Genomic DNA, 27,981 nt, shown 5'->3' with positions numbered 1-27,981 from the left:
CAAGACAAGAAAGAGTCGTTCTACATGAGAGTTATTGATGAATAATTTGCTTTAAAATGATATCGTGTTTTTCGAGTCACAAGCCTCTTATATCTCAATATATTTATATGTTTGTTTTCTGTATGAATGTTTTAGTAAAAATGTCAAATTGTTTTCTTTGTAGGTGATATACAATGTAAGTTAAAGTAAACGTGAACACTTTAATTGCATTTCCATTTTAAATAGTTAAGATTTCTGTACTCTATCATTGAAGTTTATTTAAGGTTTTGTTAAAAATAGAATCGTTATATAAATGTTTGGATTTTCATTGCTACAAACTGTTTGACTTCGAAAACTTTAAAATGCTCCTTTTTTAAAAGTGACCCTCTTGGTAAAAAAACTCTTAAGATATGCATATCAAAAGCACATTAAATATGTTTTTATGGCGATGTAAATGTATTATTAAAGTGCAGAACTTCTCAAATCTCTTCGTATATTAGAATGGGGAATTTTCATTTTGGAATGGAAAATTATTAATGGGAATGGGAACAATGGGGAACCGGAATGGTATATGGTGAAAGTGGGAATATTATAGTATTCAAGAGGTGTACAACGAAAGGATATATCAAATTAAATAATCAATTGTGCTTAATGTCTACTATGTATGTCGTTGGAAAGGCATACATTTTTCGTTTTTTTTAATGAAGCATGGCAGTTGTGCCTGGTTTCGAGACTGTTGTATAGATACATCTTATTTTTCAAGCTACCCTATGTCCGGACGTGAATGGTTCTAATTTGTTGATTGAACCATCGATTCTGACTGGTTATAGTTATAATTCAGTAGTAACCTTTAAGTGTAAGAATGGATACATGATTAATGGTCCCTCAGCTATAAATTGTACGGTGGGTACACACACATCGATTAAAGGTCATTGGAATGCATCACAACCACAATGTGAGGGTACGTATTTCAAATATATTAAATAAAACAACTTATTTTTTGAAACTCGTTACTTTTGTATTGTTTCAACACAATGATTTGAGGAATTTAATGAACATTATAATGTTTAAAGTCATAATTTTACACTTTGAACATTTATTCCATTAAAAACTAACAACAACAACTACCGATCAGCTGACAATATGCTATAATCCTAAATTTTTGAATGACCAAATTCTTAGTAGGAATTATTCTTCTATTACCTGATAATAGCCATATATACATGTGTCAGTCAAAGATTAGTCTTTGTATAGTTTTCAAAATATTAATACTCATGGTAGATAGATAAACACATATGTATATATACACATCTCTGGACTGGTCTGGCTATTACAACGTTTGAGTGTAGAAAATATCCAAATCCAATTTGTAAATTTTGCTAGATTACTACAAAAACACACGACAGTATCTTTTTTTTTAGATTTCTCTCAACAATTTAGGGCATTTTCATTTAAGTTTGATTGCATATATATATATATATATATATGTACCCTAGGTTTCAAACGTTTCCAATTTTTGTTCACTCAATTCTTTTGACTATTTATCCGTTTCATTAGAACATTAAAACATACTTACTCTAAGCAGAAACTGATCTCTATATGACAGGGGTAACAGCAATATTTTTTCTGCCTCTAAATAAGTCGATTGTTTACCTTTTAAATGAGATGATTTAAATAATGCTGTATCATTAAATAAAAAAAAACATTTGTTTTGGTGAGGTTATAATCTATGGATATAAATAAGGTATAAGTTATGCTTTGCATGACAAAACGTGAAAACTGGACAGTCTGCTTATGGAATAAGGGTAACGAAAAAAACTACCGAACAATAATCTGATCCGTAATCCGTAATGTTGATTCAAATCAACATCAATTCTAACGAAAAAGATATTACACCACATGCAGGCAAGAAGTTAAAACGACATCCGTCAAACTGGATGTTTTTTTTATAATCTTTCGAATCATAGCCAAGCTGTGTATACCGTGTCATATATGTGAGATGGAAACTTGATATCGAAGAATTAAAGTCCTCTGCAGCCCAACATAGTACCAAAGTATGATCTGATCACTGCCTTCAATTCTTATTTGACAAAATTTCTTGCTCAACTAAGATATTTAAATTTGAAATTGGTATATCTCTATGGGTTCAAGTATGAAACAAATTTGTGAGATTTCAATTTTGTGCATGATAACTAATGTTAAAGACACACTTGTTAATAATTGCATTTTTAACACATAGCATTTTTAAAAAAGTGTTAAAGATATGTGTGATTGCCATGTCTTCAAAGTAAGTTTCATGTCTGAATTAATTTTATACATTACAGCGTGGCTACTTTAAATCCATGAACAATGTGTAGATCACTTTTAATGTGGCTACTTATTAATGTTGCTACGTATTATGAATAAATTCATGTGCATGATGAAATATCGAGTTGAATGTCATAGTGTTTCAAATGATATTACTAAAGTGAGATTAAACGTAAAATGCTAGATTTGTACAATGCAATAAATTTGTTGTGTTTGAATCGCTTATTCTGTAAATCAATAATAAAATTCACTTCGACAAGATTGTCGACTCGGCTGTTGTATAGAATCCAAGTCGACTGAGTTTATTGAAATGGAATCGACTCAAAGGTTACAAATACATCAAATAATCATTAAGTAAACTAACCAGTTCAAGGGTCAACTATCTTTCTAAAACAAAACTTTATCGATAATGTCAGAGAAGTAGTGTAGCAGGGTTATTGTTTTTTTTACAAATGGACTTTATTCTTTTTTTACCTCTCGTCATTCGTACATACAATTTATAGTAGTAGCGTTAAATAAGCTGTTTATGGTATACTGTTATTTAAATCAGTATTTTGCACATTTCATTTCAACAAGAGTCAATAATTGAATCTGTACAAATGTTTATTTTCAAGGTGTCCCATGTCCAAACATAAACGCCTCTGCTCTGTTGATGAGACCATCAACCCTGACAGGATATAGGTATGGCTCAGTGGTAACATTTAAATGTAAGATTGGATACAAGATTCAAGGGCTTCCAGCCATAAATTGCACGGTGCACTCAAGAGAATCGATGATTGGTCATTGGAATGCAACACAACCAAAGTGTTTGGGTATGTTCTTCAGTCCGACCTATTTCACACATATATATATAAGAAACTAATGAATTTATCAATTTTGTCTTCGATTTATCTTTAAATTCGTTTAAAAAAAAAACAGATAATTACTAGATGTTTAACTGATTTTAATGAAGAGTAACCATCAGGATTTGATAAATAGGGGCTTTTGCAGTACAGTCCTAGATTCGAAATAAATCAACCAATACATGTTATACATACCCCTTTTTTAGATTAAAATATAGTATCTACAATACCAAAATTCAGGCTCATGGGCCACACAAGGAAACACTGACACTTTTTGCGGAATTTGTGGGACGACAATCATTTATTTATTTATTTATTTTTCAAATTTTTTTAGTTTACATATTTAAGTTTTTTTAATACTCAATGTAGTGATTGAAATTTATTCAATCGATTTTAATTTTTAACATTTGAAATAAATGTATGAGTAGCCAGACTGTATATTACAAATCCATGAGTCGACTTCAATCCTGAGTATATTTTGTCACCCCTTTTTTGTTTAATTAAAGACATTCAATAAGAGCGAAATGTTTTTTTTTTTTTTTTTTTTTTTTTTTTTTTTGTTTTGTTTTGTTTTGTTTTTTTTTGTTTTTTGTTTTTTTTTTGTTTGGTTTTGTATTGTTTTTTTTGTTTTTTTTTTAAATATATAGACTGGTTTATGTGCAATAGTTACAACCTCTCAAAATAACCTCAGGAAGTTTCCTGCAAAATACTTTTCTACTTATCAGCAAAAATAAAAACACAAAAACTAGCAATTTACAAACGAAGTGTTAATTAAACAGCTTTAGTGATACAGTGACTAAAACAATAACAGGCCTTATTAAATTTCAACGAAATCTTGTAACTTTTATAAGTCTAATTTTCAAGCTGTCCCGTGTCCAGATGTCAACGTCTCTGATCTGTTTATTGAACCATCAACCCTGACAGGATATAATTATAGCTCAGTGTTAACATTTAAATGTAAGACTGGATACAAGATTCAGGGCCCTCCAGTCATAAAGTGTACGGTGCAATCCGAAGAATCGATAATTGGTCATTGGAATGCAACACAACCAAAGTGTGTTGGTAAGTTCTTCAACTAAACATATTTCACACATTTATATAAAACAAATATTTATCTTTTTTTATTATTTTCTTCAATTTAGTAAAGGTATTTTTTTTATTTGAAATATTGAATCTAGTCTCACATAAATTTATCCTGGAAATTTTAATTTGACATTATTAAAAAAAAAAAATCAAAATATGAGAGACGGTACCATTCTGTACGTCGCTCTCTTTCTTTCTTATTCAAGACATTTAATTAGAACAATTTTGTTAACATATTGGGCGAAATGACATTAAAGTACCAGTGCACTTTAAATTCAGACACCACCAATGGATAGGTGAATTATGGTGTAAAAGACCCACTAAACAAATGGTACTTTTTTCAGCCTACACATGCTACACTTTAACGTAACGACAACCATTTCTGCATTCAATTCTGCATTTTTTAGAAAACCATACATTGGTCTCCCACTAAAATCGACCAAATGAAACCAAATCAAAAACAATAACTCTTGCAAAGTGCCAATTTTATGACAAATATATGTAATTTTTATTTCAAAAGCGCAACAACCAAATGAGAGACTGCAACTGGTCATGTGACCTGTATATATTTCTGAACAAAAAATAAAACTAAATTTGGTGAGTTTAAGACGTGCATGAATAACCCTCTGTTTGATTTCAGAAAGACTGCTACTTAAATAGTGTGCAATACCAACGTTAAAAAATCCGTACATTAATGAACACAACGTGGAAGATTCTTTGACTTCTAGATTACAAATGTTTGCCAAATTTTTGCAATACATTCTTAATGTAAGGCTACACCATTCCTGTGTGCAAAAATATCTAATTGAGTGTAATTGTATTTTATTCTAGTTACAAACTTAAGTTTAAATGCAACCCGAAGCAATTTGGTTTAGTTTATTTTGAATGCAACAATTTTTTTTTTGAAATTTGTTAAACTTAAACTTCCCGATGGATGCTCGCTGCTCATGTTTAGGAATTTTTGTCAGATTTTGGGACTCGTCTCGTTTTTTTTTCTTTTTCATAGCATTATGATTGTTTTTGCCCAGTGTCCAGACTTCATAATTTAATTTGACAAACCTTGAAATGTTATTTGATATATTTTGTATGGGATCCTTGTTATTCACTAGGGGTTTCCTATAAAAAAGAAAAACCATACTAATACAAAATAAATGTAAAACTTAGAGAAATCCTTTTCCTGTCAAAATTTCAAATGCTTATATTTAAACAAATGAGCAGACTAAACCATATTGTAAATATTTGTAAAATTACATTGTAAATTAATATGTACAAGTATAAAAAGCGCCCTGGACCATTGGACTTAGTGCAGGCGGTGTTGATATAGATGTCTCAGCGGTACGAGTTCGAGTCCCGCGGAGGGAACGACCAAAAATTTGCTTGGCAAATTTGACAGTTCAAACATCGTTGGGAATTTTTCAGACCCTTCTATAAGTTTACGTTATCTTCCCTGTATCACTGTAAATCAAATCACTTTGTCTTTCACAAGCTTGAAAAAGAAAACACACAACAGAAAACAATCATGTATGTAGTTTTGGAAATACTATTTGAGGAATTATATTACTGCCATACGGCCGGCTCTACCGGTGTGTTGATACAGATCTGACCATTGAAGCTAATTCCATCAGCTGTATGTACGGCCTTTGACTGTATAAAGCCCCGATGCTTCCTTGTGTAATACTTTTCTCTATAGCAGTTGCCATTCAATCTCGCACCAACAATTAAACATCCTCGGATGTGCAGATGGCGACTTGTGTGGGAAATTGAAGTTTGATATTTAACATCCATGTTTCCACATCTCAACCTTTCACCGGGTGGCAGTGCCGGTATCCCCTACATCTTTCCATTTCGACACCATCTTGGAGACCGGTAGCATATGGATAGTCCATGTCCGAAAATAATTAATTCATAGCATCATCGTGGATTGAGCCAAAAATGCCACCTTTGGATTCCTCATAAATATAATTTTCAAGCTCTCCCGTGTCCAGATGTTAACGCCTCCGATCTGATTATTGAACTGTCGATCCTAACAAAATAATTATAGCTCAGTGGTAACATTTAAATATAAAACTGGATACAAGATTCAGGCCGTCCAGCTATAAAGTGTACGGTGCAGATAAGAGAATCGATGATTAGTCATTGGAATGAAACACAGCCTAAGTGTTTGGTTTAATGTCTATAAAAGAAACTTATTGGGTTCATTAGCTTTGTCTTCGATTAATCCTTAAATTCCTTTGAAAAAAAATGATAATTACTACATGTTTAACTGATTTATTTTAAGGTTAACCCTCGTGATTTGAATAACTAGGGGTTTCGCAGTACAATTCCTTGATTCGAAATAATCCTCCAATATTTATTCATACCTCTGACTTTATAGCTGATTTGATCAGAAAGAAAGAATATCGTTTGGCTAGATCCTTCAATCTCAGTTTCCGCTATATAGATGACGTATTATCTTTAAACAATCCTAACTTCGGAGATTTGATACATCGCATCTACCAAAATAACTTCAGATGAAGGATACTACAGACACTGTAAAGTCAGCCTCATATCTTGACATACACTTAGAAATCGATGGAAAAGGAAAACTATTGACCAAACTTTACGACAAACATGATGACTTTTCATTCAAAATTGTCAACTTTCCTTTTCTCTGTGGCAACATTCCTTCGGCTCCTGCATATGGAGTGTTCATATCACAACCCATACGTTATGCCAGAGCTTGCCGAAACTACTTTTTGTATCGCGCTAGAAGTCTAACAAATACAAGTCTAACAAATAGGTTTCTGGAACAGGGTTATGTTGTTAGAAGATTGAAGTCATCACTACAGAAGTGTTATGGTCGTCATCATGAACTCGTGGATCGTTATGATGTATCCATCAGCACCATGAAAACTGATTTATTCAACGGATCATAGTGTACCTTTTCTCGTTTGTCTACCCCAGACTTGACTTTTTATGAGCAACTCGACGGGTGTTTCTAGAAAAGCAGAGGACGCTTACCCTACCGATGCACTTGGTCCATGCTCCCAGTTTTTAGTGGAGTCCGGGTTGCTCATTCATTTATTTTTGTTACTTTGTATGTATGATTTTAGTTACTTTATGTTCTTTGTTGTGTGTGTCTGTTTTCCATGTCTGGTCTTTGTCCCTAGATTACGATTTTTTGATTACCACTATAACCTTGGTTCCCTTGATTACTCTTTTTGCAGTTAAAGTAGAACAATGTTCTGACGTAGACCGAAATGATACATATATGTCTTCAATCCCAACATCAAGGTCCATAGGCCACAGGAGTAAACATTGACACTTTTTTTAGGAATATGTGTGACAATGATTTTAATCTACCTATATATGTCTTTAAAGGAATATTAAGATAAAATTGCCCAAAAGTATCAAATATAAAAAAGCCCAATAAGAAAGCAACAGGAATGCGAATGTTTTGAAATGAATATTTAATGGAAGGATGAAAGGATAAAAGGAAAAGTAATTAACGAGATCGAAGTTGCAATTTAGAATATTTCTTTCTTTTTCTTTAATATAAGTATAATTACGTAATTGTCTTTGAACGCAACAAAGAGGTCCGATATGAAAAAGCTTACGTTTTGACCCATTAGGAGTTAACGAACTACATGTCAAAACTGTAATACTTAAATTTATCGAACGCCGTAACTGTCATATATTAGTGAATGGCAATAGCCTATGTTATTATATTTGTCTGTGTCTATTCGTCAGATCAAATCCTTGACAATTTTGTATTTTTTGTTTGAACTGATTAATGTAAAGTTCAGGTTTCTTTATTTTAACTTTAAATTAGAGCTGGTAGAATGATGTTTTTTACATCGTTACATTTTTACAATATTCCATAGTACGTGAAATATAATATGTACACTGTGGTCCTATTTCAAACACATGTTATGTTGAAATTCTACACGGTCAAGTTCGATCGATAAATGATGACTAAAAAAAGAGTGGTATAAATCTGACACGGAATTTGTTGAATTTTAATATAAACTGTCAACATGATATCAAAGAATTATGAACCGTACTTTTTTTTAATATTCTGCAGATTATATAATTATATTTCTATATATCATGATTTGTTACTGAATTATTTTGTCATCAACTTCAAACATCCCACATCAAAACCACCATTTTTATTTTGAAAAATGTGAAATACAAGCTCCATTAAATTTAAACCTTCATGACAATTTAATTTTCAAGCTATCCAATGTCCAAACATAAACGCCTCTGATCTGTTCATTGAACCATCGACCCTCACAGGATATAACTACAATTCAGTGGTAACATTTAAATGTAAGATGGGATACAAAATCCAAGGCTTTCCAGGCATAAAGTGCACAGTGAAGTCAGCAGAATCGATTTATGGTCATTGGAATGTTACACAACCAAAGTGTGTCGGTAAGTATTTCTAGCAAACTCATTGAGCACACAGTGCCAATTCTATATTCAAATTAATTTATATTCGTTATTTTTTTATTTTATTATTATTATTATTATTATTATTATTATTATTATTATTGCATATTTCATTTTTTTTTCTTTCTAACAGAAACAGTTTTAAATAGAGCGGTATTCTGAAGTCTGTTTAAATACAATGCATAAACAACACTAACATGTTGGTTCGTTTTTCCGTTCAATCCTATACACAATGTGAAAATTTTCTTAGTTCACGGCTTTATATAGATTCATCAAAAAAAGACTTTTTCTTTATAAATACCATTTAAACAATATAACAGAAGATTATTCATATAATATATCAGTTAAAATATTTTTGTTTCTATTTTTCACAAAAAGCTATTGATTATCTGCATTTCCAATATGTACGAGATCTGAAATATTCCTATTTCACTTAAATAGGTATTGAGTGTTCAACCATTACATTAAATCATTCTAATGTATTGCACCATATGAACAAATTCCCAGAAACTATACAAGTAGAATGTGATAGGGGTTACGTATTGAATGGAAACGGTAGTATACAGTGCACAGAATCTGGTAACTGGAGTCATTTACCTACATGTGATGGTGAGTTATATAATAAACCCTTGCATTTGATAAGTATAGTATTTTTTGGGTATCATGAAGTAGCAATTTGGTTCATATTACCATCTAAGATGTGTTGAAATTTGTATGTTTAAAAATTCTTTGAGATTTAGATTTTTTGCAGTCGCGATATCTATACGCACAATAAGCACTCAGCATAGGCATGAACGTCGAACAATTCTATCGGGTGTTTTGTATGCAGAACAAACGAAGACTCAATTCGTGCATTTAGAGTAAAAATTGAACGTAGTCCGAACGTATATGTAATTGCTCGATATATATATTACACACTTAACTTTTGTTGCAATGCAGGTACAAAGTAGCAACACATTTAGTGGTTTAATCTATATAAGAGTACTATGTTATTATTATTTTTTTTTTTTGTTAAATATTATTATGAAAAAGAAAGGAAAGCTTATCTTGAAAAAAATGTATAAGGCAGGACAGGTTACAGGGAAAAAATAAGAAAAGGGGAAAAAAAGATTGTCCTATACAGAACAAATACGGAAAATTTATTCTGGTCCTTTCTGCTGGCCACCTTAAACAAAAATGTTAAATTTGTACGAATGTTATCGGGCTAATGTAAACTTATTATATTTCATAAATATTTCAGATGTTGTAATATGAAATGTATTAATATAATTATATATATTATTGAACTAAAATAGTGTATCATATGTATTTGAATCCCGAAAAGTTCAAAAGTTCTGCTTAAAACCCTAGATTCATGATTATTATCCGAATACAATGAACTTAAAACCTATTATTTTTCAACTCTTCATATTTCTATTCCTTATACTCAGCTAAAATCCCGTCTCAGAAACATTATACATCGTTGTTATTCTAAAAAAAGATGATACAGATAGATACATTTATGTAGTTCTTGGTAGAGATTTGAAAAGCAAATTCCAAATTATCTTTCATATATACCGAAAAGGATGTTTTCAATATGAAAGAATTTGAGATCGACAACGTAATTATTTGTCTAGTGTGATGGACAAATTTTTCAACAAACGGTCGGCCTTCCACTGAAAACAAATTGTGCTCCTGTACTTGCTAACCTATTTCTTAACTCTTATGATGCTTAAATTATGGCTGATCTGATACATCAGAGGGCACATGGGGTAATTGGGAATGAGATAAGGGGCAGTGCTGGATGGGACAATGGGTAATTGGGCGTTGGAAATATTTCTGATTGATCAATCAAAAATAATTGTTTTGCCTTTTTCCGCAACCAATTTACAAATCATAATTATATGACAACAATTAAAAGAGGTCGAAAATTTACGCGCTCATACGATTTATAAACATATGTAATTTTTTTTCATATTTGGATTTAAATAATTTTATGTCGGAGACATTTGCATAATTTTAATATTGACAAATTAAACATTTTGAGCAATAAGAAGAAGACAATTAAAAATTAATATGTCATTTTCGCAACCTCGAAAAGTATAATAATATTGCCATTTTTTTTTTTCTTTTTTAAATAATTTTGGATCATTATTGATATTAAAATTGTTCGTACCCTTACTTTGTCCTCTGCTTTTCTAGAAACACCCGCCGAGTTGCTCATAAAGAGTCAAGTCCGGGGTAGACAAACAAGGAAAGGCAAACTATGACCCGTTGAACAAATCAGTTTTCATGGTGCTGATTGATACATCATAACGATCCACGATTTCATGATGACGACCATAAACACTTCTGTAATGATGACTTCAATCTTGTAGCAACATAACCCTGTTCCAGAAGTCTATTTGTTAGACTTCTAGCGCGATACAAAAAGTCTGCGTAGTTTCGTCAAGCTCTTGCATAACGTATGAGTTGTGATATGAACACTCCATACACAGGAGCCGAAGGGATGTTGCCACAGATGAAAGGAAAGTTGACAATTCTGAATGAAAGGACATCACGTTTGTCGTAAAGTTTAGTCAATAGTTTTCCTTTACCATCAATTTCTAAGTGAAGGTCAAGATATGAGGCTGACTTCACAGTGTCTGTAGTATCCTTTATCTCAAGTTCTTTTGCGTAGATGTGATGTATCAAATCCCCGAAATTAGGATTGTTAAAAGATAATACGTCATCTGTATAGCGGAAACTGAGATTAAAGGATCTAGCCAAACGATATTCTTTCTTTCTGATCAGATCAGATATAAAGTCAGCCTCATAATAGTGAAGAAATAGTTCAGCAAGTAAAGGAGCACAATTTGTTCCCATTGGAATGCCGACCGTTTGTTGAAAAACACGTCCACCACACTGGACAAATATGTTGTCGATAAAAAATTTCAGCATTTGGTAAACATCTTCCTCTGTATATTTGGAAGATAATTTGGAATTATTTCTTACAAAGAATGAGAAATCTCTACAAAGAACTATATATTTGTATCTAGGTGTACAAACAAAGTGTGTCACGGCCACACATATGATGCTTATTTTGACATTTTTAACATTTTACACAATAATATATGACTATAAGGTAACTTCAAGCATTTGAACTCATTCAATTTGCAAACAAATATGTAATTTTAAAGAATTTGACCTGAAATCTATTTATCACAGCCATCACATCAACACAATACTGATATAGACAATATTAACATTTTTGAATATAATTTTTGACTGATAAATATATGAACATTGTTCGCACACATACTCTTTTGAAAAATATGCCATTTAAAGATTTTTTACTGAAATTTGAATGTAATAACCACCTTCCTGATACTAATATTGCCATTTTTAATATCTGAATATATTTTGAACCATTATTGAAATTAAAATTGTTCGCACTCTCACAATCTGCAAAAAAATATTTTTTGAGAAATTAGACTGAAATAAATGTGTCACAGCCATACATATGATGCCAATTTTGACAATTTTGATATTTCAAACAATAATACAAAACCATAAAGGTAATTTTAAGTGTTCGCATTCATTTACTTTGTAAAATATCTCATTTTCAAGAATTTAGTTTGAAATATATGTATTACAACCATCAACATAATATTGAAATAGACAATTTTAACATTTTTTACAATAATTTTAGTCTAATAGGTATATCAGAAGTGTTCGCAAACACACACTTTGCAAAAAAAATGTCATTTTGAAGATTTTTGACTGAGATATGAGCGTCGCAACCATTAACCGGATGCTAATATTGTCATTTCTAAAATTTCAAATAATAATTTTGGCCCATTATTGAAGTCAAAATTGTTCACATTCTTACAATCTGCAGAAATATGTCATTTTCAGAAATTGGACTGAAATAATGTGTCGCAGTCACACATATGATGCTTATTTTGACAATTGTTTACATTTACTATCAGTCCATCATTGAAATTGAATTTGTTTGCACCTATACAGAAATATGTTATTTGTGAAACTGGGACTGAATATGTACACATTTGGAAAAGTGTTTCCTTATTTTAAATTTTAAATAAAACAAGAATATACATTTTTAGAATCATTATAGAAATGAAATTCAAGTACAATTTATATATATATCTATAGTTTTAAAAAAAATGTGGATGATTATTTCTCATGCAGCTCGGAGTGGCGATAATATATGTACACAATGCAAATATCGCGTGATTTCGGTAAATTTCGGACTGCAGCGAGATTCCAAAATCAATATTGATTGCACACACAAACCCTTTTGCATCCTGTTACTATATTTGTCTGTGTCTATTCGTCAGATCAAATCGTTGACAATTTCGTATTTGTTGTTTGAACTGATTAATGTAAAGTTGAGGTTTTTACATCCTTATTCATTAAGTATGATTGATAAAACATTTACTGATTTTCTTTTCGAAACAAGTCGATGCAATGGGGAATGGATCAATAAAGGAATGGGGATATTAAGAATGGAGTATGGGACAATTGGCGATGGAGGAATGGCAGAGTGGGCTAGGGGAATGGGGTATGAGCCAATGGGGAATGGGGCATGCATCAATGGGGGATGGGCAATGGGGCAGTGGGGTATGGGGCAAGTGGGAAGTTCATTTCATACAGTGACTGTATCAGTTTCCGCTATATAAATGACATATTATTGTTAAACAGTCCTAGATTCGGGGATTTGATACATCGCATCTACCCCAAAGAACATTAGATAAAGGATACTGCAGACACTGTGAAGTCAGCCTCATATCTTGACTCACACATAGAGGTCGATGGTAAAGAAAAACTATTGATCAAACTATACGACAAACGCGATGACTTTTAATTCTGTATTGTCAATTTTACTTCCGTTTGTAAAAACATTCCTTCAGCAGCTGCGTATTTTTTCTATATCACAACTCACACGTTATGCCAGAGCTTGCTGTAACTACTCAGACTATTGTATCGCGTCAGACGTCTTACAATCAGGCTTCCGGAACAACTTGAAGTCAACACTGCAAAAGTTTATGGTCGTCATCATGAACTAGCGGATCAGTACGGTGTATCCATCTGCACCATGAAAACTGTCTGTGAAACGTGTCAGAGTTTCTCTTTCCTCTTTCGTCTACACCGGATTTAAATTTGTATGAGCAAATTGGTGGGTGTATCTAGAAAAGCAGAGGACACTTCTCTACCGATGCGTCTGGCCAATGCTCTCAGTTTTTAGTGGAGTCCGCGTTGCTTAATTACGTCTGTTATTTTGTATGTATTATGTCCCTTTTTTGTATGTATGTTGGCATGTCTGGTGTTTGTCCCGTCATTACATTCTCTTGATTTCCTCTAGAATTTTGGTTCGCTTGATTATTCTTTCATATTTCATTTACTTGATATATGAACAAAAATCTTGTTTATACATTAAATCACATGCAATCAAATAAAAAATACAAATATTAAGAAATATATCCTGTTTTAATAACACTGATTCTCTTACTTAAGAAAGTTTTGAAGTATAATTAAGGAACTTAATAGGTAAATGTATAACATTCGTACATTCTTAATTTCAATTAATGTTTGAAATGCATTGTCACAATGCTGAATTTAAATGAAAATCAAAGAAAAGTGGTACTTATCTTCTACGTATTATTTCCAAAAAAAAAAATATAGTTTAATTTTGTAAAAATGAAAAGACATTGTGCTGTAAAAAAACATCTACATGCAAACATACATTGGTCAAATAATTTTTCGACATGCCCGTTAATAAGGGTTATTTTTCATTTCCCTAGAACTTATTTCAACAGATATAAATGTGGCCCCAAAAATTGATTTAGTTGAGTTACCGTGAATTGTTAAATTGTATATGTTCAATAAATGTTTCACTATTTTTTTATAAGATGATTATTTATATTTCAGACTTGTTTGTCTGGCCTAGTTTTCATTTTCTAATTAAAGTGCTCACCGAGAATTTTAAATACAATTATATACTTATTTATTTTTTCAAGCTGTCATATGTCCAGACTTGAACATCTCTGGCCTGTTGATCATTCGTCCATCGAACCTTACAAGATATCAGTTTGATTCCGTGGTATCATTTGACTGTAAGAATGGATACAGGATTCTAGGCTCTTCAGCTATAATGTGTACGGTTGATTTGGAAAATTCGGTTATGGGCCGTTGGAATACAACACAACCAGAATGCGTGGGTAAGCGTTATGCATCCATTTAAATTAAACGAATTCATTCCTCATTCAGATTATTTGAAATCAATGCTTTGTAATCCTTCCATTTCATTATCTTATTCAGTGGCGAAGTTTTTTTTAAATCACATCATCTAACAAAGAATCTAAACGGTTTTATATTTTGTATTGTAGATTGTATATTAATAGAAATATATATGGGAACCGAGTACTTAACGATGGTACGTGCGCCATAATTTTAATACATCTGTGACAGACAGAACTACAACACATTTGTTAATGTATATATGTTATTTGTTTATATGTGTTTAATATAAGTTGCCGTTTTCCATTTGAACTGAAATTTGCTACAATTTACCCTGAATTGTTCGATCAATTTGACGTTCGTCAAGACAGTGATACGTATATAAACCGAACAGATAGTAATTTATTTCGTTTTAAAAAAGTTTATTTTCGGTTTGTTTTGGTTTAAGATACATCAACTCATATTGCGCTTAGTTGTCGGTTTTGTTCGTTTATTTTCGCTCATAAACAACATCTGGTGTGTTTCAGGCGTCGTTCTTGGTAGAAGATATATCAGGGAAGAAAAAAACAAATGCGTCCATCTTTATACGTAAATGCAATATTAGTGATAGAGTTTTTCATCAATAGGTGATCTCTGCTCATGTCCACTATTACATATACTTTGCAGAACTTTCGCATTCTTCTACACAAAGCTCTGGTCCTGGAGCGGTTATAGGAGGGGGTATATCTGCAGCTGTTCTCGTTGTTGTAATAGTAATAATTGTTGTTATCGTCATCAAAAGGTAAGATATTGTAATGTTATCAATGCAATGCGAACCGATTAAATTTATCTATAGAACTCTCTTGCCTTTTGCAAGCAGCATGTGCATTTGCATAAATATGAACGGTTAACGTTTTTCATATTCCAGTATGCGTTCTTCATTATCTGGGAAGGCGATGAACAAAAAAATCTTATTAGTTTAAAATTGAATTAATTTGGACGATTGCATATTGTTCCTCCAAAGTTTGTTCAGATCGAATCGTAACCAACTTAACATTAAACATATTTTGATACACCACGAACATCGACGACGTTGTTGTTGTTTTCATATATCGATGTTTTGTAAAATATTCATAACTAAAAAGTAGGAAAATACAACCATTGACACTAGACAAAAACAAAAACGATATTTCCTTTCTTTTTTGATAAACGTTCTAACGTGAAAAAAAAAAGCATGAACCAAGATAATTAAAAAAAGCAAGTCTAGCGTCAAAAAATTGCGTATTTACGAACAGCTTTTAGCTTTAAACATATCTAATCGCTATTCCATCCATTAACCTTTCATAGTTCGATGTGTTTATTTTTAATTGATGTGTTGTTACATTGGTAACTAAATCAACAATGCCAGGTTCTCAGCAGTCTGTACGGGGGGTTTAAAATCTTTATATCTTCATATTTTGTTTGTTTCTGTTTTCGTTTTTGTTTTTTTTTCAGTGTTTCAATATTCACTATAAATGTGTGTTTTGTTATTATTATTTTTTTTAATATGGGTTCCTTTTCTTTTTGTTAAAAAAATATTCGTTATAAATAATAAGGACTCGTTTTCAGAAGACAACGTGAAAGTAATAGAGAAGAAGAACCAACCAATTACAAAGAACCGAACATGAGCAAAAACGAAAACAGCGAATATTCTGAAATCAGCCTATCAGGTATTTAGTTAAGAATTGCATTGTTTTTTTTTTTTTATTTCAGCATAATAACAAACAAGCTGATATTTTCCGATGTTCGATTTTCAGGAGTTTTAAAAAAAAATTTTGCTCTACGATTCATCTTTAATATTTCGACCGATGAACTTTCGACTTCCGTCATACTTTGGTGCTTTTTTTCGTGTTCCCAGTTGTATGATAATGCATTTGTTCGTTTTACCACATCTGCTCCTATTTCTATGGCAGTCATTCTGAAATCGGCTGAGTATGTCGCCAGTGTGGGTGCTGCCTATAACCAATCGGGTTTTATAAGAAATGATACACAAGCACATAAGAGTCAATCGCAACGGAAAATTTTGCATATAACAAGATGGTATCACATCGTCCATTGTGTGATATCGCCGTTATCTAGCCTTCCTAGAAGAAGGTGAAACGACAAAATCATAGAGAATATTGATATTTAATACAATTAATATATGGTATACTGTGTACTTCGATCGACGAAGCTGTACTTTGTATTTTTATTTCATCGTTAAAAATTATTTTTATGCATACAACCTAAGTTAATTTGCTTAAACATGATATGCAGGTCTTGAATTACTTGAAGACAATCGTGATCCTTCACCAGCAATTAATGTCTCTGGCATAGACAGGACTTACAATAACGAAACAAAGGAAGATGGTGGATATTATGATTTCACTAAAGGTCCACAGATGTCAAAAACAGCTATTCTAGTTAAAGATTTCTATAACTATGTAGAAAATGGTCGGATCAAAGGAGGAAAACTTGAAGACGAGTTTTTGGTACGTTTTAGTTATAAATATTTGTTTTTTTAGACATGAAAACTTTTGAAAGCAAATTGGGTTTTGATGTTCCGTTTCTTTTGGGTGCTTAATATGAGTTTCTGTAAAAGAATGAAGAAGGCTATTTTACCCCGATATTGCCATTTAGTGTATGGACTTTCATTAATTTACTTTTTTGTTTATTCTTTTCGTGTACCAATAATTTATCACCGTGGTAAATTTGTTATAACCCTTCATGATTTGAAGACCATGTTCAGGCTTTTTACATAAAAATTGGTCCAAGCAGGAATACATATGATTTGAATGATATGTACTGCGGGAAGCAGGTTTTCAAACATAAGATACATTTGAATGATTTGTTTATATTTCAGATGATCTGATACACATATCATTTGATTAAACTTTAAAAACCAATTTTAAGTGGGACGAATCAGTGTTTCGTAATTAAATGCAGCTAGAAAATCACTAACTATAGATTATTTTATATTGTTCTTGTTCTTTGAAATATTTTCACAAATGGCCAGTTAGTCAGTATTTAATTTGCAGTCATACGGCCTTTAAACTTTGTGTTAGGAACAAAAAGAGCTAAATATCAGAAGATATTTAGAAAGTAAGGAGCTATAAATCAGAGGAATATAAATCGATGGTTAAAAGCTTTATATCAGTAGAAAATGTATAAAAAGAGCTATACATCAAAATAAAAGATATAGATCGTAAAAAAAAAATCTAATTATCAGAAAAAAGATATATAGGAAAGTAAAGAGCCATATAGCAAACAATGATGATGAACAACATGAAAAATACACCTGCTGAAAACCTGAATGAAAGTTATTGAAATTAAAAATGCAAATCCCGAATATTGGTGACATGTCTTGTGATAAATAAATGCAACTGTTTTCATTGATCAATAATGTTCCTAAATCATGTTTTTTTTTAATGTATTAAAAAAATTATTGAAATATGTTCAATCAACATTTTAAAATAGTATTCCCTATAGCTAAGATCAGTCATAATGTCTTTTGTAGTTTGCGGAGTTTCACACAATAATGACGCTTTTCGTTTCGTTTTGTGTATGTGTTTGGTTTTTGTCTTATTTATGTGTTTGTGTTTTGTTTTAGTTATTGTTATATTACAGAAATTTAAGACTGGTCTACAGTACCCAACAACTGCAGCCATGAAACCTGGAAATAAAATTAAAAATAAGTACAAAAATCTTTTCGCTTGTAAGTATATTTTAATAGTTTCAGATAATTTCCTAACGCATTCACGGTTAACGATATCACAGAAACGTAAACTAAATTCGAAAAAAGAAAAAAAGAATACGAAGCATAAAAAAAATTACAATCAAATAAAACCAGAATCATAGCGGGCATAAACAAATAAAATCAAGAATCACGATGTAGACAATGGAATAACTACATATGGAACATATTGTATGTAGAGATTACAATTGTAGTAAATCAATGAAAGCGATAGCATTGTGTCACGGCTAATAATAGCATTATATCATGAAACATGTTAATGTGGTTTCATTGATATTAACATTACCCAATTTAAAATTATCAAAAACATCAAATACACTGCATTTGGCCACGTATAATATAAAAAAGTATGAAAACAAATCATCTTAAATAAAGTTTTTTTTTTATGAAATCTTAAAAATTGTGTTTACCTTATTTAACTTAATGACCTTTATATATCTTTAATCATACAAATTTTTCACATTTTTATCTAATTGACTTTTTACTATATTTTTGTGTACTTATTGCTACAGACGACGAAACTCGTGTTGTTTTAAAGACAAGTCCACATTTAACGTCCGATTATATCAACTCCTCTTATGTTAATGTAAGTACATATAAGCTAAGACAAGAAAAAAATGGTGCTGTTTTATTAATATTTGGTTATTAGTTACTAAACACAAACAGTTGAAAAAAGCGTCTTAGATCGATGAATGTTTTTTATTATATATCGGCTAGGAATCCGTCCTTACTCTATTGGTTCAAAATTCAATAGAAGAATAGACCAATGATAAGTGTGTACATACACGTTATTTTTCTGCAAACATTACATTTAAGATTGACAGATTTCGCCTTCCAAAGTTCAATACAAATGTATTTGATTCCCGTCGCCTCTTCATTACCCCATAAATTACTTACCTACTCTAAAAACAAACAAAAATACAAAAAAGTACCTCACTCATTAAACGTGTCAGTCAATGAAAAATGTGAAAAATATCTCAATCATTCTTTTTTACATTTACAAGTAAAACATAATTACATTCATCGCTCGGTGGTTTTCATGAACAGTATCTGCTTATAGATATGTGCTTTTTTCTTTAATTAGGTGCCATTTTGTCTTTATTTTAGGGTTATGGACGATTAAAGAAGTATATTGCATCACAGGGTAAGTTGTAAACACAAAATGTTCTAAATGTAGCTTCTGATAAAAATCATGTAAATGAAACTTATTTAAACAATGTCAGTTAAAACTGAATTGAGCACATATTTAGTAGCTTAATTTCTGTAATAATTTCTTGATCTATCATAAAAGGTAGTAAACACTCAAATTATAAATTTGTGGGTAGTATTAACAGACATTTTCAACAAATATTTTAGGTCCGCAGGACAATACTGTCAATGAATTTTGGCAAATGGTTTGGCAGGTTGATTGTGGCAAAATAGTAATGCTGACTAATGTTTTTGAAGAGGCCAAGGTACTGTCTAAATTATGCAAATCAAATTAATTATCATTTTAAGAAAATGTATAAAGGCAATACATTAATCCGAAACATTTTTATGCCAGTTTAAAAATCTTTTGACTTCTGTTTTTTTATACAATCGCAAATGAGTGTAGTTATAAGATACATTGCTAATTAAATATTTTTATATAATTTGATTATTACCAGAAACAATTCATATGTTATGGGATCAATTTGCATGAAAGCCTCAACGTTTAAAAGATTTTAGAACATTTATATGAGATTTGGTAATAATCGAAATTCATGTTTCAAGCATGAAAACAAACCGAGATATAGTCTAAATAAATGGTATATTTTCATTTCGATTACAATTGTGATTCGTTTAGCAAAAATGCAACCACTACTGGCCGGAGACTGGTGGAAAATCAAATGACTTTGACGGAATTGTGATAACATTGTCGAAAGAAGATATATATTCAGATTTCACAATTAGGCATATCAAGATGTTAAAGGTAGTCAAAATAAATCATGATTGTTAAACAGTTGATCAAGATCATTTTTTTTTTCTAATTTCATACGCTTGTATGTGTGAATTCTGTAAACCTATGTATAAAAGTCCATGCTCTATAGGCGTGAGTAGTGTACTAGATCTGGAATTTTTGGAAAACATTTAAACACAATTTGTTCGTCAATGGTTAAGTACCTTTTGAACCTTGTTGCTTTATTTAACCTTGGTACATAGCTTATTGCTGCAATGTATAATCGCATGAATAATAATGTTAATCAAAATCTAAAGAGAAAAACAAAACTTATATAAGTGAGCCTTTTTAAGCGATAATGTTTGATACACTGCTAAATTCAGTACTTCTCTTCTCATGTTATAAGGAAAGAGAAAAGAAGACCATCATACAATTCCATTTCACAGCTTGGCCAGACAAAGATGTACCGAAATATTCATCTTCTCTTGTATATTTTCGACACAAGGTTAATTCGACGGAAAGTTCATCAAAGGGCCCAGTTATCGTCCATTGCAGGTAAAACAGTCTTTTTCATGTTCAAAGTAGTAAAGTAGCAGTATGACGAAGTCAACTGTTTTCTTTTACTTTAAATGAAGTAAACTTTATCGTTATTGTAAAGATCTATCAGAGGTGTATTGATGATTTTAAATATTGAGGTACATGTTTTACTTTATTTTTAAGTGCTGGCATTGGAAGAACGGGAACATATATAGCTCTTGATTACGCTGCAACCGAGGCAACAGAAGTGGGCTATGTTGATGTATTTCGCTGTGTTGAGACTTTAAGGAGACAGAGAGTAAACATGGTGCAGACTGCTGTAAGTTGAATTAACTACATGATCAAGTTTCATTGTTGTTTGACAGAAACAGGCGTGTTGTCCTGATGTGAATCCGGGGTAATAAATCGAACTTTATTGAAGAGGTTTACTAATGCATAAATAAGCAACAGAAATTTTCACACAAAATTGGATCGTTGAATTAATTAAACATAACTTTCGGAAACTAGTATGTTTATGAGTTAAAATTCCTATTTCAAGTAATCGTAATGTGATCAGAGAATTAACAAATTTAGTGGATCTATCAAATTGCACCCTCTGTGTGACGTAAGTATATTTTTGTAAATGATAATAGGTGTGTTAACTAAATTCCAATGAAAATAAAAATGACCGTTCCGCAGTAATTGGCTACGGGCTTTTTTTGTCTTACGAATTCAATTTTGTCATATTAGCGCCAGTACGTATTCCTTCACGATGCTGTCTTAGAAGCCCTGGTGTGTCCTTACACTGGGATCCCTACCAGTGATTTCCCAGAAGTTTACAAGGATCTGATGAAGTTTGATTCTACTAAGAAAAAACATAAGTTACACGTTGAATATGATGTAAGTACTGTAGTGTAATCACCTCGATGGGTGTTTATAGACAAGCAGAGGACATTTACTCTACCGGTGCACCTGATCCATGCTCCCATTTTTCAGTGGAGTCAGAGTTGCTGATTTACTTTTGTTACTTTGCGTGTATTATTTTGGTTATTTTATAATCTTTGCTGTGTGTCTGTTTTCCGTGTCTGGTCTTCGTCCCTGGATAACATTATTTTGATTTTCGCTATAATCTTGGCTCACTTGATTACTCCTTGATATTGAATTGTTCATTTGAAATCGAAATATACACACAGCAAGTACAAGGTGACACTTATTTTTTTGGAAATGTTGATGTTGCTATGATGGAAATGAAGAGTAATTTTAAAAAAAAATCGGCCTGATAAACTCAAGTCAACACAACAAATGCAAAAATCAAGGTTAAGTCCAGAAAATCAGAAACAACAGAAATGACATTGCCTTTGCAGGAGAATTCCTGGTGAGAATAATGGGTTAAAGCTAAGTTTTATAGCGTGCCTAACCTCCAGCCTACATGTTATTACGATTAGTTATTTACAGTATATTCCAATAAAAGAGGTATTGTGCCATTGTCTATAACCGTATAGACAGCGATTATATAACTTTATATGCATGTATTGTTATTTACTCTTTTACCCGTGTTTCTTATACTTTATTGAACCGATGAATGATGTAGCTAAAAGCATTATGAATGTGGTCTCAATGCAAACAAAAAAAAAACAAATAAATAAAAAAAATACTTGCGTACAATATATGATGTGCATTTTATTTCTTATTACCTTTTTCTTTGCTATAATTCTTCAGCTTATTACATCACTGTCGAAGAAACATGACGAAGATGATTTTGAGAAAGGAAAGAACCCCGAAAACAGGAAAAAAAATAGATACAGTAATATAATCCCAGGTAGGAAATAAATATCGTTGACGCTGATGGAATGCTTTCTTTTATTTGTCAATTATCGCCATTTGTTCTTTTCTTGCAAGGTGTATCAAAGTCAATCCTGTTAACCTTGCTTTTCAATAACATGGGCTCGGTTTAAAACCTGTGCTAAATAAAAATTTGCATCTTTGAGATACAATTTATTTCAGTAAATGAAAACAAAGTTTAATTTGAGCTACTTTGATGTATATTCTTTTGTAGTGGAATCAGAAATGCCACGTTTAATATCAACTGTTGAAGGCCACAATGAGTACATCAACGCTGTTTTCCTGCCGGTATGGTGTACTTTAATATATAGAATTTTAACATTAAATTTTACTTTTTTGTATATACATTACAAGTGTTGTAAACCCTATATTGTTTCTTCTATATAGCATAACAATTTCAAAAATTAAACACCTGGATCTATATCACATACCATATATCCATATTGCATACCTAGGAACACACTGGAAGTATATTTAAACTTAAAAAAACATGACATGTGGCCCTTGAATTTGAATAGGAGAATCGGTTTGAAACGATAGACCGACGGTCGAGATTTGATACGACATATCAAACAAAATTTTAGCCTGTAATATTCAGTATATAACGTATTTATATATTAGATTATCTTATTTGGGATAAATATCTTCATGAAGCCCCTAATCAAATGACATTAGGAATTATTCAAATGTGTCACTATATTGAAAATAAATAAGCAGAATCAAGGGTTTCTAAGTTATTGCATATGCATTAATGTAAATAAAAATTATTCGACTATGTATGATTTGGTCGGTTATTCTAATGGTATTTTACCATATTAAATGAATCTGTACGCATTTACATATGAAACTTCACCTTCAATTGAACAAAACAACTGAAAAATTCCAAGTAAGTGACACGAATAATTATCTAACCCCAAAGCTCTTATGATAACCAAAAGGAAATGCACATGGACAAAACAAGAGAAATATTAAGCCAGTGCCTGGGATTCATCAGGTCTATTGAATATGATATCATTGAAATACGTCACCCCACATGATGTAGGTCATCACATCTGTCCATCAGTGTCGCAAATGCCAATGCAAAAACATATCAAAGACGACAATAATCAAATTAATACGATATTTCAACTCTTAACTGAAACAATGGCAAATCGACGGATATGATGTGTTCCATATAGTCGAATTGTTTAGTGTTTCAAAATTTTATACCTCTAAAGCAATTCGTTTTCAATAAAATATTTCAGGGCTACAAAAGCAGCCGAGCGTTTGTTGTGACCCAGATGCCGATGGAAAACACATTGATAGATTTCTGGAGGCTGGTTTATGACTATGAAATTTCAGTTATCGTCATGCTCAATACTGAATATGAACAAAAGGTAAATACCGATGAAGGGTTAATGTATAAATATATATATATATATTTTATTTAGTACCGCTTTCTGGTAGAAGTTTATATTGTTCGTGCTTTAGTTTTTTCTATAACGGCTTGTTTTCCTTTTCTAGTTTTTATCTGTTATCTATACATTTTTTTTGCTGCATTGTGTACGTAAACAACCTTTGTTTCCTGTTTTCTCACTCAGCAAATTGACATATTTGAAGTATCCTATTACTTACACTTCGATATTTGTTACCAATATTTGTATACAGAGACGGCGTCTTCCATGTGGTAACGGCTGTCTACTTAAGTATCTACTATAAACTTCTAGTTAATATTACAAAGAGAAAACTAAACATATTAGGACTGAACCTCCAATGAAGAATTTTTTTTATATGAAGCTATGCGTTTTGATAAAAAATGTATCCGTGTTTGCAGGAAAAAATTGTTTGTACTTGCAAATGAATGTCCAACCGGCCTGTCTTGCATTTTAAGAATGTAATGCTATCGAAAATGAGATTATGTTTTATATTATTTTACAGGATGTGTACTGGCCTAAACAAAAAGATGAAAATTTAAGTTTAGGACCGTTTAAAATCAAACAAAAGAAGCTAGTCCGGAAGAAACATTATGTAGTGATGGAACTTTCTTTATCGTCCAATCATGTAAGCAAAACAGAGAAAATTTTATGCAAAATCTATATAATAAGTTTTCAAAATCTCTATATTTTGGCTCAGTTGGCCCAAAATAAAGTTTGGTGACCTATATTTTGTTTCTTGAAATTTATAGTATGTTCGTTTAGGGTCGTCATCTCTGAAAAATATAAGAATAATTTATCTACTGAAAGTATTATATATGATATACCTTGAATAAACAATTCGGGATATTTTAATTTTTGCAAACTATATATTTACAGAAAGCGATACTCAATATTGCTCTGAAGCATTTCTAGAATTACTGACATTATAAATTGCATCTACAGAATACTTCTGAGAGTAACTGATTGGGAGTAAATTATTTAATATGTGCATAATAGCGTATGGAACACCAACAATAAATGCACACATGTTCAGTATTTAATTGTTCGCATTGCTTGAAAAACTGAACAATAACACACATATCTTATTAATTTAAATTTTGAACACGTTTTCTAGGAACAAAAGAGAGTGACAATTTTCCAGCAAATCTTCTGGACTGACGCGAAAACCATACCGGATAACGTCGAAGATTTTTTCTCTTTTATCACTGGCATAGAAGATGCACGTGGAAGGGAAAGCGGGGACGGTCCTCTTCTCGTCCATTGCCTGTAAGTAAACACAAATCTAATGTATATTTTATACTTTCTTTTGATTTTAAATTAATACAGCATATCTAATTTTCTTATAAAAGGGGGAATGTACATGAAAATATGAAAATAAAGGTTATAAGTTTCAGTATATTTTAGATAAAAATAACAAAAGATATAAAACCAATTTGTTCTACCATGTGCAAAGCAAAGAATGGCCTTTTGCGTTTTAGGGTTGTTGAATTTTGTACAACTGTATTTATCGAAAAGCAATATTTGTTATGGTTCTAACTTTGAGCCAACGAATACACGCGGAGATTTTGTCTCCATATGCTGCAAAATAGAACAAACAAGTGGTTTAAAGTTCAATGCACTCATGTTTCATTGGGCAAGAACCGGTACACAATGCACATCTACGATTGTCAGGAAACGAGATGCATGGGATGACCTGGTTGAGGATACTTTTCCCCAAAACAATTAAAATCTTTAATGACTATTCACATTGTGTATCGCCTTTGTCGACCTAGTCTTTTGTCATCTATAAATAAAGTAGATTTCTTAATAAGTAGTTTGTATTATTACCCTTCTAAATATTTCAGAAATGGGTGTGACAAGAGTGGTCTGTATTGTGTAATGTCAACTGTTATAGAAAAAATGAGGATAGAACAGGATGTTGACATACAACACACCATCAAACAGATGAGGAATAGAAGACCCCAAATTATATCTAACTATGTCAGTGAATAGAAAACTTATACACACGTATTATAATCTTCAGCTAATCGATTGGGAACAACACATTCTTGATTATGCAAAACAATTCATGTGCAGCGAGTACAAACACACGTCCATCAAATCAACCATATTGGTCATTCAAACGTGAAAATAGAGGAATTTAGATAACATCATTTAAATATAATCAAGTAAAGAACACATAAATGCATACTGTTACATGTATAACTATAGCATATTCGAAGTATACATAACCGTATATCATTGCTTCATTAAAAAAATAGAAACTGGGCTAAAGTAATTTCTAGTTCATAACCCAATCCCCTATCAACTTTATTACAATTTTAAAGTATCCTAGCTTATATACGAATGATTTTGAGGCCAAAAGAGTAAACTGAGAACTCATAACTGTTATGCGTAATAAGCAATCATTGGTATCTAAAAGCAAAAACAAACTACAAAAGTATGCGGATGAAGACAAAAAAAAGTACAAAATTATTTGTAATTTTATGTTTAGATCATAAGACGACAAACATGTCTAAATTACATTCTTTCCTCTGTAGGAGCAATACCGTTTCCTGTACGAAGCTGTCATTGAATACTTGAAACAGTTCGAGACATACGCCAACTTCATTTAGCAGTTTGTAATAACAATCAATGAAGTATATAAAGTGTGTATTTAACTTATATTAGCTTATCATTTTATATTTTGACAACTTGCAATTAACATATCAACCAGTAGACTTAATTTGTGTTTTTTAATGTTAGCTTATATCATAATACATTGAAGTTTTATTTCCTGTGTTCACATTCACGCCATATACTTGGGTTTTAATGTATCTGTCCAATCATTGACGCTCATGTAAATACCGATTTGAATATATAATTTTGTTTTAAAGTGTGAGTGTGGTATAAATAAAGGCATAATACATGCTTGTTGTGCTTTATTGATAAAACTAGACCGCATTTGATAGCATATCTGCAAAATTCATCATGACATAACCCATGTGAAAAACACTCATTTATAAAAAAAAAAGTATATACAGTCAAAGTCTTTCTAACAATATGATATGGTATAAGCATATTTTCAACTGCTAAGGATGTTCGCAGATATATCTAAGAATAAAAAGAACTGAAAAGGGTTGTGAAGTCTTTTAAAATTTTTCATGATATAACGAAATAAACACAATGGGTAAGTGTGGTCAGGTTGGTTGGTGTTTGAGATAAAAACATTTTAAATCTTGGCTGGAAAAAGATTTTTCTTCATTTTCCATACAATGCTGCCATTATGAACGTGATATAATATTGTTCTCCAAAACAATTCTGGTATAAATTTTTAACAAATTGATACAAATAAAATGTAAATTCATAGACAATATGTTATTTGGAATGCCTTTTCAATGTCATAATGATCTACGTTGCTTAAGGAATAGACCTCATGTAAATACCGATTTGAATATATAATTTTGTTTTAAAGTGTGAGTGTGGTATAAATAAAGGCATAATACATGCTTGTTGTGCTTTATTGATAAAACTAGACCGCATTTGATAGCATATCTGCAAAATTCATCATGACATAACCCATGTGAAAAACACTCATTTATAAAAAAAAAAGTATATACAGTCAGAGTCTTTCTAACAATATGATATGGTATAAGCATATTTTCAACTGCTAAGGATGTTTGCAGATATATCTAA

General features: G+C 31.4%; 1 protein-coding gene across 6 annotated transcripts; it reads left to right on the top strand.

Moving 5' to 3' along the window:
• Nucleotides 1-728: 728 nt before the first annotated feature.
• Nucleotides 729-27,216, top strand: LOC148605223 (receptor-type tyrosine-protein phosphatase kappa-like). 6 transcript variants are annotated; one of them, XM_088548010.1, is made up of 24 exons: nucleotides 730-940; nucleotides 2,901-3,098; nucleotides 3,993-4,190; nucleotides 8,430-8,627; nucleotides 9,087-9,254; nucleotides 14,645-14,845; nucleotides 15,531-15,645; nucleotides 16,452-16,552; nucleotides 17,139-17,353; nucleotides 18,489-18,576; nucleotides 19,128-19,201; nucleotides 19,723-19,759; nucleotides 19,972-20,069; nucleotides 20,441-20,566; nucleotides 20,940-21,088; nucleotides 21,254-21,389; nucleotides 21,800-21,949; nucleotides 22,769-22,868; nucleotides 23,106-23,179; nucleotides 24,136-24,267; nucleotides 24,809-24,931; nucleotides 25,421-25,572; nucleotides 26,151-26,286; nucleotides 26,847-27,216. In XM_088548010.1, the coding sequence occupies exons 1-24, from the start codon at nucleotides 850-852 to the stop codon at nucleotides 26,919-26,921; spliced, it is 3,135 nt and encodes a 1,044-aa protein (XP_088404136.1). In that variant the 5' UTR covers nucleotides 730-849; the 3' UTR covers nucleotides 26,922-27,216. The 6 variants fall into 6 exon arrangements, with proteins under 6 accessions (XP_088404137.1, XP_088404138.1, XP_088404136.1 ...); XM_088548011.1 differs by lacking the exon at nucleotides 20,441-20,566 and having other exon boundaries at nucleotides 729-940; XM_088548012.1 differs by lacking the exon at nucleotides 21,800-21,949 and having other exon boundaries at nucleotides 729-940.
• Nucleotides 27,217-27,981: the final 765 nt, after the last annotated feature.

This window comes from Perna viridis, chromosome 10 (assembly GCF_037379345.1).
Source record: "Perna viridis isolate PV_CMFRI_1.1 ecotype Kerala chromosome 10, ASM3737934v1, whole genome shotgun sequence".
Classification (NCBI taxonomy): domain Eukaryota; kingdom Metazoa; phylum Mollusca; class Bivalvia; order Mytilida; family Mytilidae; genus Perna; species Perna viridis.
Note: the sequence above shows the minus strand (reverse complement) of the source record. Positions and strands in the feature narration are given on the sequence as shown.

What these genes read in the sequence shown, in the direction of transcription:
- LOC148605223 (XM_088548010.1), top strand. Translation starts at nt 850, where the DNA reads ATGATTAATGGTCCCTCAGCTATAAATTGTACGGTGGGTACACACACA. An exon ending in TCAACGCTGTTTTCCTGCCG is followed by an intron (nt 23,180 to 24,135) that starts GTATGGTGTACT and finishes AAAATATTTCAG; the next exon opens with GGCTACAAAAGCAGCCGAGC. An exon ending in CCCAAATTATATCTAACTAT is followed by an intron (nt 26,287 to 26,846) that starts GTCAGTGAATAG and finishes TTTCCTCTGTAG; the next exon opens with GAGCAATACCGTTTCCTGTA.